This window comes from Coloeus monedula (assembly GCF_965178545.1).
Source record: "Coloeus monedula genome assembly, chromosome: 3".
NCBI classification, from domain to species: Eukaryota; Metazoa; Chordata; class Aves; order Passeriformes; family Corvidae; genus Coloeus; species Coloeus monedula.
This window is the reverse complement of record NC_138783.1, coordinates 101,052,980-101,071,797: the sequence shown is the minus strand read 5'-3', so window position 1 is coordinate 101,071,797 and position 18,818 is coordinate 101,052,980. Positions and strand designations below refer to the sequence as shown.

General features: G+C 38.7%; 1 protein-coding gene across 2 annotated transcripts in view; it reads right to left on the bottom strand.

Annotated features, from left to right (window-relative positions):
• Positions 1-18,818, bottom strand: part of FRMPD4 (FERM and PDZ domain containing 4) — a gene marked incomplete at both ends in the record, with an annotated part of 407,102 nt that overhangs the window by 59,001 nt on the left and 329,283 nt on the right. For both annotated transcript variants that reach the window (XM_082278916.1, XM_082278917.1), the window contains 2 exons: positions 8,185-8,287; positions 10,416-10,576. In XM_082278916.1, coding sequence (XP_082135042.1) covers positions 8,185-8,287; positions 10,416-10,576 — 264 coding nt within the window. The remainder of the gene's footprint in view (positions 1-8,184; positions 8,288-10,415; positions 10,577-18,818) is intronic.

Below are 18,818 nucleotides of genomic sequence, written 5' to 3'. Positions count from 1 at the left end.
TTCTCCCTGGTTGCTACTTTCTGCTGATCAAATTTCATAGTGTATACACCTGTGTAAATGTAGCTGTCCTGCTGTAATGTCTTCAAGGCATCCACAGAACATTCAAGTACAAACAGCACAATGTGAAGGGCCGGCTTGCCCAACATTGTCATAGACGATTTGGAAATGTCATTTCAAAGGAGAGAGACATATAATGCAGTTGGGAAAGAGAAACCATGAGATTTCGGTTGTTTGACAACTACTCTCTCACCTTCTCCACCCCAAACATAGGACATGAGATTTTTAGGTACCTCTTGCTGCATATTCCAACTGGATGTAATCCGTTGATGCATGGGGCTTGTATAAACAGCACAAAGGATGAACATCCATTGCAGAGCATGCAATATAGAGATAATCTATCACATGGAAGCATTAATTCATAATAAACTCAAAGCTGGGTGTTCCTTTGTACGACTTTACATGGAAACAATTACTCTGAAACAGTCACATCAGTGCATCCGGCTTTCGAGCAAATCTTCCATTCGGACAAGCCAACATTTTTGTTTAACTGGATGAGAAGCAATAAGCTTGTCAGAACAAGCTAATGAGAGCAACATTTGCTGGTTCACATCTGAAGAAGGCATTCAGTACAGTTACTTGTGTTTTGGGCACAGCCATTCCACATCTCCATTCATACCCTTACATTCCATAAGCAACTTGTTAGGGAACAGCTGACCTGAAATTCATCATGGCTGACTCCTTTTTCTAGAGAACAGAGTGAGATGATGACAAAACTTTTCAACCAGATGACACATCAAGCCTTGAAATTTCAAAAAGGGCCTATACTTGCCAACTCCGGGGGCCATTCAGCATGGTTAATACAAAGAGAAAATTAAGTTTACTTAACAAATAAAGATCTCAGCATTCAGAACATGTGAATTATCAAGGCCAAACCTTTCTAAATCATGTCAGTCAACTTTCTGCTAAGAACAAGAAAGGATATGACACTGGATGCTTTCAGAGTGTGCTGGTTTGGACAAATTTGGAGGAAAATATCCTCTGATAGAAGGCAGGTTATAACCAGCCCTCCCCCACCAGGTTCGGGAAAAAAAAATAATTTTTTCCTTGGAGGAAAGTGAAAGAGATAAAAACTATTTATTTAACAAACACACAGGAAAAGGACAATAATGCTAAATAATAAAACCTCTCGCTGTGGAGAGAAAATCTGGGAAAAGTTCAGAGTCCTTCTGTAGGTAGCCTCTCCCCTCCTCCTTGGAGCTGGGATGGGGTGGGCCCTCCTCTGGGGCCTTGACGAAAAAAAAAAATCCTCCTGATGTGTTCTGATGTTGAAACAGTCCAGAAAAGAAGAAGGGAAAAAAATCAAAGTCCCAGGAAAACAAAGTTGAACTCTCCGGAGGGAAAGAAAACCCAAAAAAAATGGCTGAAAAAAGCAAGCAGGGTGCTTCTTCACTCCCTCACGGCTGCAGAAAAACGCAGAGGAGTCTGTATATCTGTGTGTCCTTGAAACAAAACTGCTTTGAAAGTTTTGCTGGGTTTTTTTCTCTCCCCCCTCTCAGGCTCAGTTTAAAGGCACAAAAAGGCACAAAATTAATTTCTGGGCATAAGCAGCAATATGGGATACAACATCATAAAGACACTCAAGACACAGAGATACAATGGATTTAAAAGAGAACAATATCCATAGTTGGTATTGATTTTAACAATAACAAGTAATATCTCTATACAGCTTTCAGCTCTTACAGGCCTTTGAAAAGGTGGGCAGGCATTTTTGAAGTGTTATTGCAGATTAGTAATTAAAATCTGGAGAGACCTGAATTAGCCCTCAATATATTAGCTCAAGAACAAGAAGCACCACAACATGCAAGAAAAGAAGATAAATGAGACAGTATTAAATGTGTGCTCTAACAGATTCAGAGCTAATTTGAAGTGTGATTCAGTTATCTCTGTATTACATTGCAAAAACACCTCAAAAGGTAGAAGATACATATCTAACATCACCCCTCAAGACTGACAGGAACTGACTTCTAACGTCTTGCCTCTGAGCTCCCTGCATAGGCTAGCTGATCAGATGTAGCTAATTAAATGCCCTGGCAGAAAGCTTATCTCCATTGATGGCACTTGTAAAATTCTTACAGATCACTTGGTCCAACATTTTGTCCCTTTGTTCACCACTGTGTGTTTAAAACCTAAAACACTAGCAATTCATCAATCAGGGCCTGACACAAAGGGGGTACAGCCTCTGGATTTATACACTGAACTGGGAGTATAATGGAGTACCTTCAAATTAAAATGTCTGCATGACTGGTTTTTCAAAAAGCAGTTTTCAAGGTTCATGGTTGCTATGCAGTATCATAGCTAATAGCTTAATATGCTGGATTTTTTCTGTATGATGTTGATGAAGAAAGAATATCTTTAATAGTAAGTCCACCAAAATTACCTGATCCAATATAAGAAACTGTCTAAACTAGATCCAGAAACATTTGAAAAGTGGCATTTTCAGCTGCTGTGAGATGATGACGATGACAGGCACTGTCACTGAGCTCCCTTTTACACTTGCATTTAGCTCTGAGGATGCAGAGTAGGAAAAGTGGTTCCCTGACATACACAGAGGCAAATGGGAGCGACAGAATCCTCATCCATTTCACAATGATGGTGAGGAGGGTCAGTATCGATTAAATTCATGTTTGCACTTAAAATGCAACATGCAGCCTAAAATCCTGGAGGGTTCCTTCTCTCCAGTCTTATGGCAATACACAATTAAAACATAAATTCTACTGCAGAATTGAAAGAATCCTCTAGATCCTCTTGATGAAAACTTGCTGTGACATTAACTTGCCAAAGCAAGAGCTATTTCAGAGAGATTTTTGAGTCATCTCTTTTAAATAGAAAATAGAACCAACAAGAAAGAAAATCCTTTAATGACTTTCACCTTTTTCATTTCTCACTTTGGAACTTAAGTCTTTTAGTGGAATTGCACAGGACATCGAAACTAATTTACTGCTGTTACAGTTGCAAGGAATGGACTAATCTAGCCTAATTTAGCAACCTAGAAGTCAGGTTTCTGCTCTAAACACTTTTCTGTTCTTCTTCTTTAGTCAATGTATAAATAAAGTTTTCTGCAACATGGTAGTTTTTTTCCAAAACAAGTATCTCAGATGGATCACCCTCTTCAGATGCCAGTTTCTTCTGGATGGTTGCCTGGATAACTGTCTTAATTAAAGTGTGAACAAAATACCACTACCATGCCCTACTCACTGTTTGGTTTATGGAGCAAGCAGTACACTTGTGTGTCACTTAAAATTTCAGTAAAATACTTTGCTAAATAAAAAGACAGCGTACATATGTTGGGATCCTTGTAGACCAATGCCTACTCAGTGCAATCTAAGATAAACAAGTCATTGATCACTAATCTAAGATAAACAAGTCAGATAAACAAGAAATTGCCTATAAATCTAATAAGGCATATTGTTAGATGTATTTCTTTGTTTCAACAAAAAGGGTGGGTTAAGCTGATTCTTAAAAAGATATAAATGTAACATTAACCAATGATAATAAAATACATGCACCTCTGAGCAACCGATTAATTGCTACCTTACATTAACGTACCTTCTAATACATCAGTGTTGCATTGTTGCTCACCTTTTAATAAGGAAAAAATTGCTCCATTTTGCCATGACTTTAATGTTATCTCAAAGTACTTATTGTTAAGTATGTGTGAAAAGCTTTAACTCACAGAATCTGTATCAGCAGCAAAATAAAACCAACATAAATAGCTCCTGATAAATTTTGAACTGACTGCACTTCAAATACATCTTTTGTATTCTGTTTGCTTGCTCCTTGCCTCGACTTGAAGCTTACATTTAGAAAAGTGATCTTGTTTCTTCCTCTTTTTGAACTTCTATAACTTTTTGTCTTGAATGGAATACATCTTGACCACAGCCATAAGCGACATTCATAAAACTGACCTCTCTTTGTTAGGGAAACCATAAACATGACTTCTGAGTTTGTGCTGGAAATACCTCAGGTGAACACATTATGGTGCAAAAGCCATTGAACAGCATCCAGAAATAATGAGTCCAAATGGATTTTGTCTGCAAACCATACTGTATTCCTATTTCTGCAACCCTGGCTTTCAAAGGATGACTTGAACACTAATCAAGTGTTGCCCGTAAAGCAGAGCCAAAAGAATTCAATGGATCAGAATGACCTACAGGGGATATAGATAATGAATATCCCAGACCTGAGACTTCCTAGGATAAAAGAGTATCCCTCAATTCTTAAAAAACAAACCAAAATCTTTCACCAGGTTCCTGCTCAGTACCCTCGGGAGTTGGCAGAAGTGGCTATAACAGTTTTCTACTTAAGCAAGATTATTTTCAGTAATGAATGTTAAAAAAGCCCACGCATAATGAAAATATTACAATGCAATAAAAAGCTGATGGGAGAATTTCTTTATTATGCATTGCATTTAACTTCTTGATTTGCCTGTAGTATAACCATTACACAAAAGGGACTTTCTTGAAACACCTGTTTATCTACTTCTAATCCTGTAGGAGTAACAGACAATGAATTTGGAGCTGTTAGGAATAGGGCTGAAGAAAAACAAATGATCTAAAAGAAATTAGTGTGATTTATGTTGTGGGAAGTTTAGAAATAAAGCAAATTTATTGCTTTAAGAATATGCTTTTTTCTAATGAAAAAAGACTTAACTGACTTTTTTCAGATACCCTTTTTGGTGGACTTTTTTTTTTTAATATGGATTGCAGCAGAAATTACCTTTTCCATTTTCTTTTCCTTCAATCTCATAACTCTTTTCATAAGTTAATGTTCTGACAATGTTTTCTTGGAAAACAATTAAATATTCTGTTACATTAAAAATGCTGTTTAACATTCAAGGTTGACTTCACATCTAACATTTGTGTATATTTTGCTTGAAAGTTTTGGGCTTTCCTAATTCTGGTGAAGTTTGGTGCTCTTCTGGTTGTGAAATCTGCCTTTTTCTTTTCTCATGCCATTTGTCTTTTTTTCCTATTTGACATGCTATACTCTTTATGTCAGTATTTTGAAAGTAGATTAATTTTTTCCACACTCTCTGCAATTATAACAACAAATTGTTTCTTGATTTTACAAAAGCTTTGAGGGAAAGATGCATAAAAATAGCCACTGTATTTCACATCATGAATATAAAACATACCTTGTTATACCTCATCAGCAAGAGACGATGTAATCAGAAAAAAATAATGTTGGAATATCAATTTCTCATTAATGTGCTGCAGTGACCACAAGATGATACAGTGTAAGATCCTGAAGGAAAGGAGGAAGAGGAGTCCAGTCTAAAATAAGACTGAAGCTTGTTCAGGGCACTGGTAAACAGGGTTTTGTGGGATGCAGCTCTGAAAGGCCAGAGCCCAGTAGAGCTGGGTTATCTTCACAGAGGGCCACATCCAGGTGCCAGAATGGTCTGTTCCAATCTGCAAGGAAGCAGGCAGGCATAGCAGGACACCAGTGTGGCTCCACAGGGACAGCCTGAACAAGACCAAGGGCAAAATGAAGGAAATCAGAGATGGAAATGGAGACAGGTTACTGTGGAGAAACAGAGAAGCTGTACCTGGCCAGTCAGGGATGGGGTTTGCAAAGCTCATCTGGTCCTGAAACTTATCCAGGATGGATGAAGAATAACAAGAAGGGTCTCTATAACTACAATAGCAGTGAAAGCCAAGGGAAATACGAACTTGCTGCTAAACGGAGAGGGAAACCTGATGAAGGACACTGAACAAGCTCAGATGCTCAATGCTTTCTTGGTTTTGGCCTTTAGTGGCAAGGTCTGCCACCCTCGTCCCTGCACTCAGTGACAGAATTTAGGGAACGAAGTTAGACAAAGGCTGAATTAGGGATTGCTTAGGTAAGAGTGACACAAGTCTATGGGCCTAGATGGGATGCATCTAAGGCTGATGTCAAGCTGGCTCATGTGTTTTTGAAAGGCCACTGGTTAAGAACAGAAATACCTACCCAGTGTGGTTGGGAAATCTCCATATTTGGAGATACTAAAGACTTGATTTGGCAAGTGCTGAGCGGCCACGTTTAACTTTGACACTACCTGGCCTGGAGCAAGAGGTTAGACTGGATGGCCTCCAGAAATCTCCTCTCAGTTCTTCTATGATTTTGTGATTATGCCCATTTGCATAACCTATACATTTAAAACATATTCACTGCTGACCACTGACATGCTGCTACCTGCAGGAAAACAAGATTTCAAAACTTCTCCCACGCACATTGAAAAATGCAGATGTGTTGAAAAGTTGCAGATGTATCTAACCCATATGAAAACCTTCAATTATACAGAAGAGATTCACTATTTCATTGATGTAAAGAACTGCTTCTGCTGTGGTGTCAGGACTGCACACTGACAGTGTCTAATCATTCCAGGCATCCCCACTGGCATGAAAAGAAAGCTCTTGTTTTCAAATGCTGTAACATACAACCTCAATATATTTCACTCCAAATTTCATCAAAGAATGAGTCTCTATCAAAATCCCAACAGCAGACAGATTCTGAGAGCAGAGGTAGAATGACACTGTAAGAAAATCATCACCTAAAGCTTTCCCTGGAATGAAACAACACTTAATTTGACACTACCTATGTAGTCAGTGTAATTGGGAAAGGTGATATTCTTATTCTTGTTTGAAGGCAGACAGAGAATCAGCTACACAATAAATTCAGTTTGTCTCAGGACTAATCAGTTTATTTTCCTTGTTATTATTCCTACATATTGCTGGAAGCAGAAAATGAGACAGAGATCCTAACTTTGCTTAATGTCAAAGAGTAAGGGAAAGAATAAAGAAGGAAATATTATTGCTTTATAAAGAAACAAAGACATCAAAAATGAGTGTAAGACCCATTTTTGAGGCTTATGCAGGTGGTCAACACAGAGCACAAGACAGTTATTAAGAGCAGGACAGTTCCTTCAGTTCATGGAGTCTACTCATCACAAGAAGCTCTTAGCAAATTGTGTTTGTTAGTTGACTTGCAGGTTAACACTTTTTAAAAAAATTTTTCTGAAAATATATTTTGTTTAGTCCCACCTAACACAGATGAAGGTATCAGCATTGCTGGCATTTTTATACCATTTCTGCATCATTTTTGGAATTTTTCCTTACAGCTGAATCCTCAGCAAATGAACACCCGTCTGCTCAATTTGTCACCTGCAGAAGTATGACTGTTGTGGCACTTCCTGCCCAAATTTCTGTAAACAAATGTGACTTTTCAAAATTACATGTGTGACACTGAAAACACTGATAGCCACAAGTTTTGGGGAGAGGTACCTGTACCATTAAAACCTGACCATCTCTCAGGAATCAAGAAGACCCACCAATTCAGAGTTTACACCAATGGGAAGGAGAATACAGAAACAAAACTGGCGTACCACAACCAGGATACTGGAATTTAAATTATTAAGTTTTGTGTTTAATCTTTTAGTTACTTGCCATTTTCCCGCGCAATGCACTAACATTTCTTGTTACTCCAAAAGCAAAGTTTATTATATGAACCACAATACATATTTTTCTACATCTTTAGCATCTGTCAGTCACTGTTCTTCCTTTCCTTCCAACCCATTACAGATACTGACATTTCTCCTTTCCTGTACTATCCACAGTCACTTTTCTGGTCGCATTTTCTGTCTTCTCTCTTTTACACGAACTCACCTACCTGAATTCCACCTAAACACTTTTTGAGCTTCCCTATATATTTATATGCATTCATTCACTCTCAAAAATCACCCTACCAAGTTTTCTTTATTCTTCACATAAGACAAACCTGACTTAACTTTCTTCATGTGAAAAATGAACAGTAATGTAACAGTGGCTGGAGCTTCCATGCTCTAGGAATAATCTTTTCAACAACCCATACCAAAAATAAATACCAGGAGCATACTATTCCTCTTTTAACACCCAAGTACTTTGGAGCTATTCCTGGATTTTTTTAGACTTTTTCAGCTACCCAGATGACATTTTAAGAGGACGCTTCATTTCAATACTAAAATAATTGATCATTCGTCATTATAACTAAAGCAACATTATTTTCCCTTTTCTCAGCCATGAGAAGGCAAGACTTGCTGTACTACTGAATGACTGCACAGGCAATACGTCACAGGGTTCGTAGTTTAAGTGACAGGACATCAACTACCTGACAAGGTCAATGACTCTCTCCCTTGGAGCAGTGCTGACTGGCTCATCATTAATCATTATGATCTGATCCCCTGGTATAAGCTTTCCTTCAGAGGGGCCGCCTGCAGACAAATGGAGAGAAAAAAAAAAAAAAAAAAAAAAGAGCACAGGTTAGCACACCATTGTAAATGCACAGACACACTGTTGTTCACATACTACAAGTGTATTTTTTCTTCACTTAATGACAGTTTTTCACTAACACTATTTCTGACATTACCAGTACTCCCTCACCAGGAAAATCTTGCAAACTAGTGGCTTAGCAACTTCTAATGAAGTTCCTCAAGTTCTAAACCCATGTCTACCCACCTAAAATAAAGGCTCAGTTTTCTGAAGGGTCAAAAGGACCCATGAGCCATGGGCTAACACATGCTTTAACGTGTATTCAACCATATTTTATTCATCCTTGATCAATATTTGTCTGATATTTTCTAAGACCACCCTGAGGATTCCTTTTCCTGTGAACAAATGATCCTGTTTATCTACAGTTAAGACCAGGAAGTCTTCTTCCATGGTAAGCATACCAGATTTCCCTGGCTGTAACACATTGTTTCCTGTTCCAGGCAAAGTAACACCAAAGAACATCTTATTCCTCTTTCCTATGAAACATCACTTACATATTTGAATGTCATTCACAGGCCTCTCCTCTGACTTTTCTGTTCTAGGCAAAACAAACCTGTTTTCTTCAATTGAAGGCAGTAAGTTTTTATACCTCCAGCCTCCTGAGTCTCTTTTCTGCTGGATTCCTACCACCTGATGAACACAGATACATCCAGAAGCACTGCCACTTTCACTTAGACATGAATATTTATCATTAGTCTGAATAGACAATCAGTCATGTATATGTCTGTGCGGTTTGGATTCTGGCACTGCTGAAATACATATTGAGTGCATTGTACTTTATAAAATGCACATATTACTTTCTTTCTCAGCACAATTACATGCCCAGAAGATGATGTGGCTTCACAGTTCCTAATGAAAAGATATATCCTCTCTGGTCTTTGTCTTTAAACTCTGCAATGATGATACATAAAAAGCAGAATAATATTACCACTATGAAGATAAAGTCTTAAAAGATGTTTCAGCATCAAAGCAAACTCATTCAACTGAGCTAATGCTGATCCTGTCCTCTGTTTGCTTTGAAAAGTTTACTCCACTTCTGTATCACACATAAATGGATACTAATCCATGTATGAGAATGTTGTCCTGAGCTCGTATTTCCTGCTATTCACTTGGAACAGAACATAGTAAACACATTTTCCAAATTTGAACATAAAACTACATTAATAATGCCAAGTTGAGAGAAATAAGCTGTCTGGATCTGATTCAAATATTAGTTACACTGCTCACTTCATGTGAAAGCAATACAAATGTAATCAATGCACACACGTGGGTAAATGACATCAGAACTTCACAAAGTCGATTTTGCCTCTCCTCTGCTCTCTGTGGGGGTTCTGGAGAACGTATTGAACAAGAGCAAAGTCAAATCCCTGCCCTTGGCCCCCCAGCAATTTTATGTAACAACTGAACTTTTAAGCATAGAGAGCAGGAGCCTGCTATTCGAGAGACAGATTAGTCCCAGGTCTGGTCTCTCATGACTTCAAAAATATCAAAAACCTCACTAATTTTCACTGCAGGTAAGATGTTTAGGGATATATTTTGACCTGGTTTTTAACCATATAGTTATACAGATGCATTCATTAAAAAAAAAAAAAAAAAAAAAAAAAGCCAGCAAAAACATCCTCCTTTTCAGAAAGAAATATTGTTTTTAGAAACGTAGCTCTCCTTGGGAAAGTGATGATAAGAATGAAAAATATGCATGTTTTAATCTCAGAACTCAACATACCTCTTGAAAACGCTGATTCAATGATAATGAAGGTGACAGCAAACCAATATAAAGATACTAGGGAGAAGACTTTTCCTTGAATGAAATGGGTTAACTTTTTTCAGGCAAACAACAGTAATGGCTCAGAGCAATAACTCCAAAATGCCTTTTTGCTAACACATTTATGTAACATTCAGAAATGAGTGTGAGGAAGGAAACCACTGGGTAATACCAGGCTAAAATTCTATTCAGTTTTTGTGATTACTTTGTCCGCCTGAATATTTCAACAGTTCTCAAATTTGTAGCTGCATTTCTTCTTAGTAGGCTAAATCGAAGTTTTCTTCTGGGGTCAAGTGGGGAAAACATACCTGGTGTTACTGAGCGTACAACAACTGGCTTTTCACTACCAGCCACAAACCCAAATCCTAGCACAGGATCCCTCCTCATTTCCACTTTCCGAGGGGCTGGAGGGGTTATTTGGCAGCTCTCTATTCGAGGGTCTTCAAATGTGGCTGATTGTGTCATGTGACTGTGAAAAAACATAAAAGATGGAAAAAGGAAAAAAATCATTAAAACATGATTTTGTGGTATCTACTTGAGCCAAGCAATTTGTGCAACGATATGAGATGAATACCTGAAACGTTCTCACTAGAGGAACTAAAAAACCAACTTAATAATTTTCTATTAGATTTTCTTATGCATTAAGTAATAATGCTGCTGGCGGGTCTCAAATAGTAATCAATAGTATCAGGCTTTAAAGAGGCCTCTTTTTGACAGTACACATTTAATCATACCCCATAAATGAAAGAAAAATAGCCCGACAATAAAGCCTTTGTTTTCTGTGCTTGAATTTTTCATCCTTCAATTTTTGGAAGGGAAAAATAATAGTAGCGACCTACTCATAACATAAAACACAACAATTAGAATCTGTCAGCCTTTTTACAAAGAGGACACACAGTTAAATTTGGGGATCTAACATGTTAAGCAAGTTTTTGAGCTGAGCTGAGTCCTCTCCCTTCCTAAGGCACACATAACAGCTCTGTATTTGCTACTTGGACAAACTACCTGAAATCACTTCAAAATGTTCCAGGCCACAAATAAAAAAAGAAACAAAATATATAAAGAAAATATATTTACATGGAATTACTAAATACTCTCTTCTACAGTGTTATGACAAAGCCTATTTATTATACCTAGAAGAAAAAATTCTCATGGCTGGAGGCAAAGAACTTGTTTTTTCAAGCAGAAAATAGAATGGATGAAAGCTATCCAATATCACATATCCACGAAATAGGTAATGGTTTTATAGCATAAAGATTTAAAAATAAGATTAATAAACACTGAAATGTAGCTGACGCTGTACAAAGTCAGAACCAAAACATACTTTGCATTTTCCACCCAATGCCTGGAGCTCCCCACTGAATCACAGCTACCAATTCCCTGTGCCAGTCAGACAGGCAAACAGCCCACTGCAGTGTCATACCCCAAACACCATCCACTGAACTCATGTGCTTCAGGAAACCAAACTACCACGGCAGGCAACAAGCAATACCTGGTCAGCACAGTACAAAGACAGACTTCAGCTCATGGCATCAACTTACTGCAGTCCTGAGAGAACTCAGATATTTGTTTCAAGTTGCCTGGCCAAGAGTTAACTGCTTTCAAGAGACTGTAAATCTGCAAGTGCTGAACTAACTCTAGCTCATGGTAAATAAATGCAGCAGACAAATGGAGGGAGCCAAGTCCCAACCCCACCTGCAGAGAGGGCACAGGCTCTGAGAAGGGTAACAACTAGGTGCCCAACCTAAGAACTGCAAAATGCATATCAGAGAGGCAAATATCCCTACAGCCCTAGGTGGTATCTTCAGTTGGTGTCCTCATAATTAACAATAAGAAAGTCAAGTAATTTTCACATATGTTCGATAATTTTACATATAATACATTATAACATGAGAGTTAAGGGACATACCATGCAACCAGCATTGTTGCTCTCACCACCTGTCCCTTTTCCATCTGCAAATACAACTCCCTGAAGAACTCCAAACAGGCAGTCCATAAGGAGAAAGGTATCATTCAGAATCTATTTTCAGCATCAATGACATGCACTTCTCTGATCTTTCCCCAGCACATATACCTTGGGCATGACATCAGTTTACTTTCTCTCCATGGTCTGCTTCATTACTGATACACAGAAGAGCAGCAAAATCTCAGTAAACTCTCAGTGGCAATCTATTTCTGTTAGTGGATTTTTCTAGGGCTTTTCTTCAAAGAAGCTTTCTATCCCTATCACTAGATTCAGTCTGCCTAAGAGTAGCATGCTGTCATTTTATGCATATGATCAGAGCCAGCAGAAGCTACTTCCTTACAAAAACAGGAGAGCAAGAGAATATCTCTGTGCTATCCTGCTGTATGCATAAGGTGAGGTCAGCAAAGAGAGTAATTGTTTTTTTTACTAGCTAGAGCAACACATCTGATGCTTCATTCTCTTCCTCCTCCTCCTGTTCCTCCAGCTTTTGTCAGTTTATTTTAGATAATTTTCTATTTTGTTTTTCCAATGAACTGTTAGAAAACCCAGAGAATTATATGCAGACCCTTTAAGAAATCCATCTTCAAGACCTCCCCGGCACCTCCTCCCCATAAATTCCTATTTATGATTTGTGCTTCTAGATATTCAAACATTTTGGCTTTCTAATGAGACAACTTCTGAGGTGTCACCAGTATTTTAAAAACTATCTATTTCAACTTGAGAACTTTGTTTGGGTAGAGAAGACAAAACTGCATTTTTCACATCTCTTAGACAATAGCCCCATAAAGTTAACTTCCCGCAAAGTTAAGATAATCTACTTAATCATTTTTTTCCTAATAGCTGCTTCCATTTTTGTAATTGGGGCACTACAAGCCCAAACAGAAAGTACCTTCTATCTCCAAAGAGAAAATGCCGTATTTACAAGCAACTTGAAAATACTGCTTGAGCCTTTGAAAACTACTTCCCTGCTGTACTTTGTCATCTAGCACTTGTGTAGTCTGTTTTAAAAAACAAAAACCCCAAAACTATCCCCAAAACCCCCCATCAACAGCTGCACTTCACATAAAAAATTCTAAGAGCAGACAGAGATTTGCTCATAAGAGCAGCCCTGCTACTGGATGCTCCAGCCCTTGCCTCAGCTGGTGCTGAGGATCTGCAGCAGGCATCAGTTATTCACAGCCTAAGCAAGAGGATCAGCGAGGAGCAGTCCATCAGGATTCTGAGTGGTGCTGCAGACACTATTGATTTTTAAGGTTATCCACCTCGAAATACATCAACTAAAAAGATTCTGCAGCTCACGCTTCCACAGCTTGCTGCATCAGATATTCTTGTGCCATTCAGTATGTTGGGGGTGTATTTCAAGAAATATAAACATGATCCCAGAAGACATTAGATGAATGCTCAAAGCTTTCTGTGATGGTACATTAACAAACCCACTTCCTCCTGTGCTTGGTTCATTATTGAGATGCCAGTTGTAGTACCACAGTCCAAGACTAATTTGAATTTTGCATTAATTGGAGGTATTTGATCTCCATCTCAGCTATGGAAAGTATTGACTTCTGCAGAATAACTATGCTAAGTGTTGTAAACCAGAGTCTAATAAGCTTGGACTCAAAAAAGCCACTTTGGGGAACCCTACCCAGAATATCCCTTACACTGTGAAAGATCCTAGAAGAATAACTGCAACACTACAAACTTGCCATTTGCTTCAAACACCATAAAAATGTATTTAGATGGTGGAGTTCTTACAGCATACCTAAAGATTTACTTTCCTCAAGGGAAAACGGAAGAAAAATAAAAAAGCCTGAGATTTTAAATATGAATTGTTCTTTCCACAAATGCAAGCTGCCCTTAGATTGCCTTTTCAAAGAGAGGCACTTATTTCCTCCCATTTTCAGCAGCTGAGATTAGTCCCTGCTTTACAAAAGTCCATCTTCTCTGATGCACTCACATTGTCAGCAGTGGGAGACTGCTGCCATATTAAGGAGAGTAATTCCTAGAGAATTTCTTGAACAGAGATTTTATATACCAGACTCTTCTGAGAGATAAACTACCAGCTATGGAAAATCAAAGCAGAAGTGCAATCATAAGCAGTTACTCTCAAAAACCTCTCTGTGGCAACTGCTCTACTCAAAAGAGAACGTAACAGGGGAAATGGGAGAGAAGGCATCTGAGTGTGCAGGCACCAACACAGGAAGCAGAATAGACACTGCAGGGTGGCATAAAATTCATGTGCACACTTACCCACAAAGGGGCCTACAATGAGCAAAGGAGGAAGAAAATTAGGAAAGAAAAATGCCCTGGTGAGCACTGATCAGCTGCATCACGGCGCTAGCACCTGCAAACACAATTCAGAAGCTCAGAACATGATGAGGAGCCTAACTCAACATGTCTATACCCAAATTCATGCTTGGCTTAGTCGGAGGTGTGTTTTAAGGCTGACACTTTGAACCTTCACACGATGAGCTTCAGAATTATTAACTTGGTAATATTTTCCATGGAAACCTTCCTAGCAATGTCCTTATTTAAGTTACAGGCTGAATAATCCAAGGAATATCTAAACAAAGACTGCAATCTAGAACTTGACAATAATGCATACCAGTAATTAAAAGCAAAGTATCTGAGTACAATGCTTTTTTAGCCTTTGGGTTCTGACATGTCATTCCCTGACATGTCAAAAGGTTTTTTTGACAAAAAATTGAGTTTGCATTTCCACAGAAAAATGCTTAGAGCTCTAACTCTTCTAAGAAATTGAAAACTATGGCATGAACACAGCAAACCTGGTTATGATAAGCATTATTTTAGAAATAAGTAACAAAGGCACCTGAACAACTTTAGCTCCATTCTGCAAAGACATCCAAAAAGAGAGCAGAAAAAGTGATACCTCAACCTGAGTTGAATACAGCTGCACACCCACAAACTCTAAAACAACAGTAATCAATTGGCTGTTGCCTCATACTTTGACAGGGTGGAGACATGCTGCTTTTTGGTGTCTCATTTTGTATTCCCCTATTAGGGTTTGTTTCAATTACTTCACAAATTAACAGCAGCTTGCAATTTTAGGGTGTTTAATCCTTAGCTTTTAAATAGTTACAGTATCTCTGCTATATATTGATTTACATACAAAATAGATTCTTTTTCACTTGAGACACAGCAGCAGGTATAAACCTGGTCAATGATAGAGAAGAGTGTGTGGAAATGTCAAACCACTCACAGACTGATGAGTGGAAGTGGGCAAGGAAGATGGAGATAAGGACTTTTTATCAAAGGTTTAATTCAGAAATAACAAAAGCACTTCAAATTGTTGAGCACTGTTAAAATCCTGTCTTGTTAATTTGGAGGGTGGTGGAGGATCTGCTTTGTTGATTGCAGTTGTGATTTTCAACAAGATCTGCGCAAGTTGAGGACACTGAACAAATTTCATTTACAATTGTCCATCTGAGTCCCTGCCATGAGTCTCTGCCCATCCTGCCCTGAAACTACCTCTTCATACTCTATTCAGGGTCTTGGGTTGTGCATTCAAAGTTCCTGGGAGCTGGAAAACTTATTGCATCAACACAAGAAAGCAAATTTAATTCTCATTCATTCACAATTCTTCAGGAATTAGCACTGAGTAAAAGGGCTTGAGACTTGAGACACTTCTGCTTGATAATCTGGAAAGACTACCAAAACAATGACAGTTAAAAGAGAACTGTCATAGAGATGAAGAAATATGGAAGCCCTCCAGAAAATGAAGAACTGATCTTCATTTATTTAGATTAACTAGCAGCTAAATATGAAAAATATTTTCCTTCCTTCCTTTCTTCCTGGCACCTCTCAGTATATCACAGGTTAATTTATTTTCTCTAAGAAATCACCCAAGAATTATTACGAACTAGGGCACAAGTGTCAAAATCATGCATCAACTGCCTTTTACTTGAAAATTATATTTAAAGAAAAAAGTGCACAAGTAGTTATTACATGGCTCAGTAAAACTGCTGCTCCTACAGAGAATCTGGTGGCTTGACAAACTCTTTTTGATCCGTTTAGCAGGAAACCAAAGAGTCGGTCACACGTCCAGAATTTTTTAGACATATTCAACAGACAAAAATTTTATTTTCAGTGGTTAAAAAAGGAGTCAACTTTTAACATTTCAAGAAAACACTCCCTACATTTTCACTGTTTTTGTACAGGTGTATATATCAAGAATTCAGTATCACAGCCACAAAATGCAACTGGGAATATTTATCGATTATTTTCTTTCTTTCTTTCTAGGACTACTTTTTTGACCCAGTGTAAATTCTCTTGCTTTTTTTTTTTTTTTTTTTTTTTTTAAAGCTTCTTCAACAGTTAAACCCTCTGAAGTCAGGTCATTTTATAACACCCTAGAAAATGTTTGGCATATGCCATCTGGATGAACATATGGTAAAAATGTAATTAGAATGAAAAAAGTTTGCTGGTTTCAGAAGAAGTTGGTGACAGCTTTTTTGATAAAATTGGATACAGGGAAATCTGACACGTAAAAAAATTTCAAAATCCACTCTTCCACTATTGGGCATGATCTGCAATCTAAAGCAAGGCTAAGAGAACCAAAATTGCAGTGAATAAAACTGACATGAATACAAATTTAGAGGGCTGAAAAGATTTATGCTCAAATTTAGACAGGCAGTGGGGAAAACACACTGAAAATATAATTCACAATGACAATTAGCACTCATATTATTACATGTGTAAAATGTGAATGCTTTTGCATTCTGCCTTATTCTATATATGAATGTTATATATTGGGAAGAAAACAAACTTCTATAGTTGAAACCCACCAAGACATGGAAAAAAACCTCAAGCCCAAACTGCAGACTAGCAGTGGTTTGCTTTGAGTATTGTATCTACAGATTGCCAGAGAGGTTCTCTTTCAAAATTGTTCCTCTCTCAGGATGGCCACAAACATTTCAAAAGCTCTGTTCATGATGAATATTGGATTTCCTGCCATTTGTATTGGGACGGGACTTTAAAGGCACCAGCCAAGTAGCAGAAATTGCACAGAGACATCTCAGTGAAAATTGGTGGAGAAAGGGCCACCTGAATGCTGGAATTGCCTCCCCTGGAAGGTGAGCATGATGCCAGCCTCAGTCTGCCTCACTGCCCAAAATACACAGCCAACATGGGTGTGCCAAGGACGAGTAAATCTAAACTGCAGCCGTGCACATACGGCACATAATGCACACTGACAGCCCACCCCCTCACGCACAATTATGCTCCCCTACACTGCTGAATGGCACTTTTGCACTCAGTTTCCATCCCAGCAAGCTTTTCCCACCTGGGTGACACCAGGTTCAACAGAAATACTCTTGGTTTCAAAGCCTGTAAGCGAACAGAGATTGAGGGGCCCATTCTTCAGCAGGTTTTCATAGCCAAAGGAAGATCACAAAATACTCACATATCCTAGATTGCATGGATGAAACTATGGATGAACTGCCTCCAATAAGCAATTCCAGGGCAAACCCTGTGCTGGAGCTGTGCAGACATAGGGTAATCTAAAACATTTTAGATTTAATCTTGGGAGAGAGCAAGACAGCAGAAATGGCAAACAGCTAACATTAGCTGGTTTGGCTACCAATTGGTCCTTGCCTTTTCCCGGAAAAGAAATTTAGGATGCCACAAAGTCACTGGCATTTCCTTCCTGAAAGGAGCCTTTCCACAGGTCAACTCCTGCGTATGCAGCATGGGCTGGTGGTATAGCATGGGGAGGCAGGGTGTTTGGCCACCTGCCTGGCCCAGCTCCTTCGAGAATGAAACCATGCAAGATGCTTCTGCTAGAAATCAGAATTACTGGGTTTCCTCCACAGCAGGAATTTCTTACAATTATTAAGCTAGGATTTGAAGTTCACCTGGGTTTTATCCCCACAAAAAGCATTTTTCTTAATGCTATCTGAGCTACTCCATTTAGGATAGTGAACTACTTTAAGGCCCTTAAAGATGATCTAAAATGTAGCTTTTCATTATCCCCTGCACATGCATCAATAAACCCTGTTGCAACTACAGACATAGAAAAGGGGAAAAAAAACCCAACCTGCAAATACACAATAAATCCGTTTGGGCTGAAAGTGTCCTCTGGAAAACAGAACAAACAATTCCTATTCATCCTGCTTTAGAGATTTCACACTAACCCCATCAAGAGCAATCTGTCCACCCTGCCTGGCCCAAGTCTGCAACCAACAGCACAGACCTGTGCTAAGGGCTGCCAGCATTTCCCATCCAGTGAGGAAAAGGAGCTGCCATCTCCAACTCAACATGGACAATTTGTCCAACTGAAATGCTATAAAAAGAACAAGGGAGGAGAAGCAGCATGGAAATAGATTCAAGGTGCTGAGTAGATTAGGAAAGCAACTAACTAAAAAAAACTTGTCTGCTGCAATGCTGGAAGCTTGCTCCACCAAGCACATTTCACTCTCCGTAAACACTAAGTGTGGGTAACCTGGTAATATGGTAAGAAGACAGAATCCAGATTTAATGCGCCTGTTGTAACCCCCTGGTACGGCTGGGCTTGGCATGAACAAACAGCTCAAATACTGAAGCCCCTGCTTTAACAGTTCTGTATCTGCCTAACTCTTGGGAACTCAGTACTGCTATGAGCATATGGAGATAAGCAGTTACTGCAGAGGCAAAACCCATTTGTTTCTCCTTTGAACTTAATCTTCCTCATTCCTTCAGCAACTGAATGGATGAGCAGGTCACAGAAAGGGCTCTGAATTATCTACTCATTTCC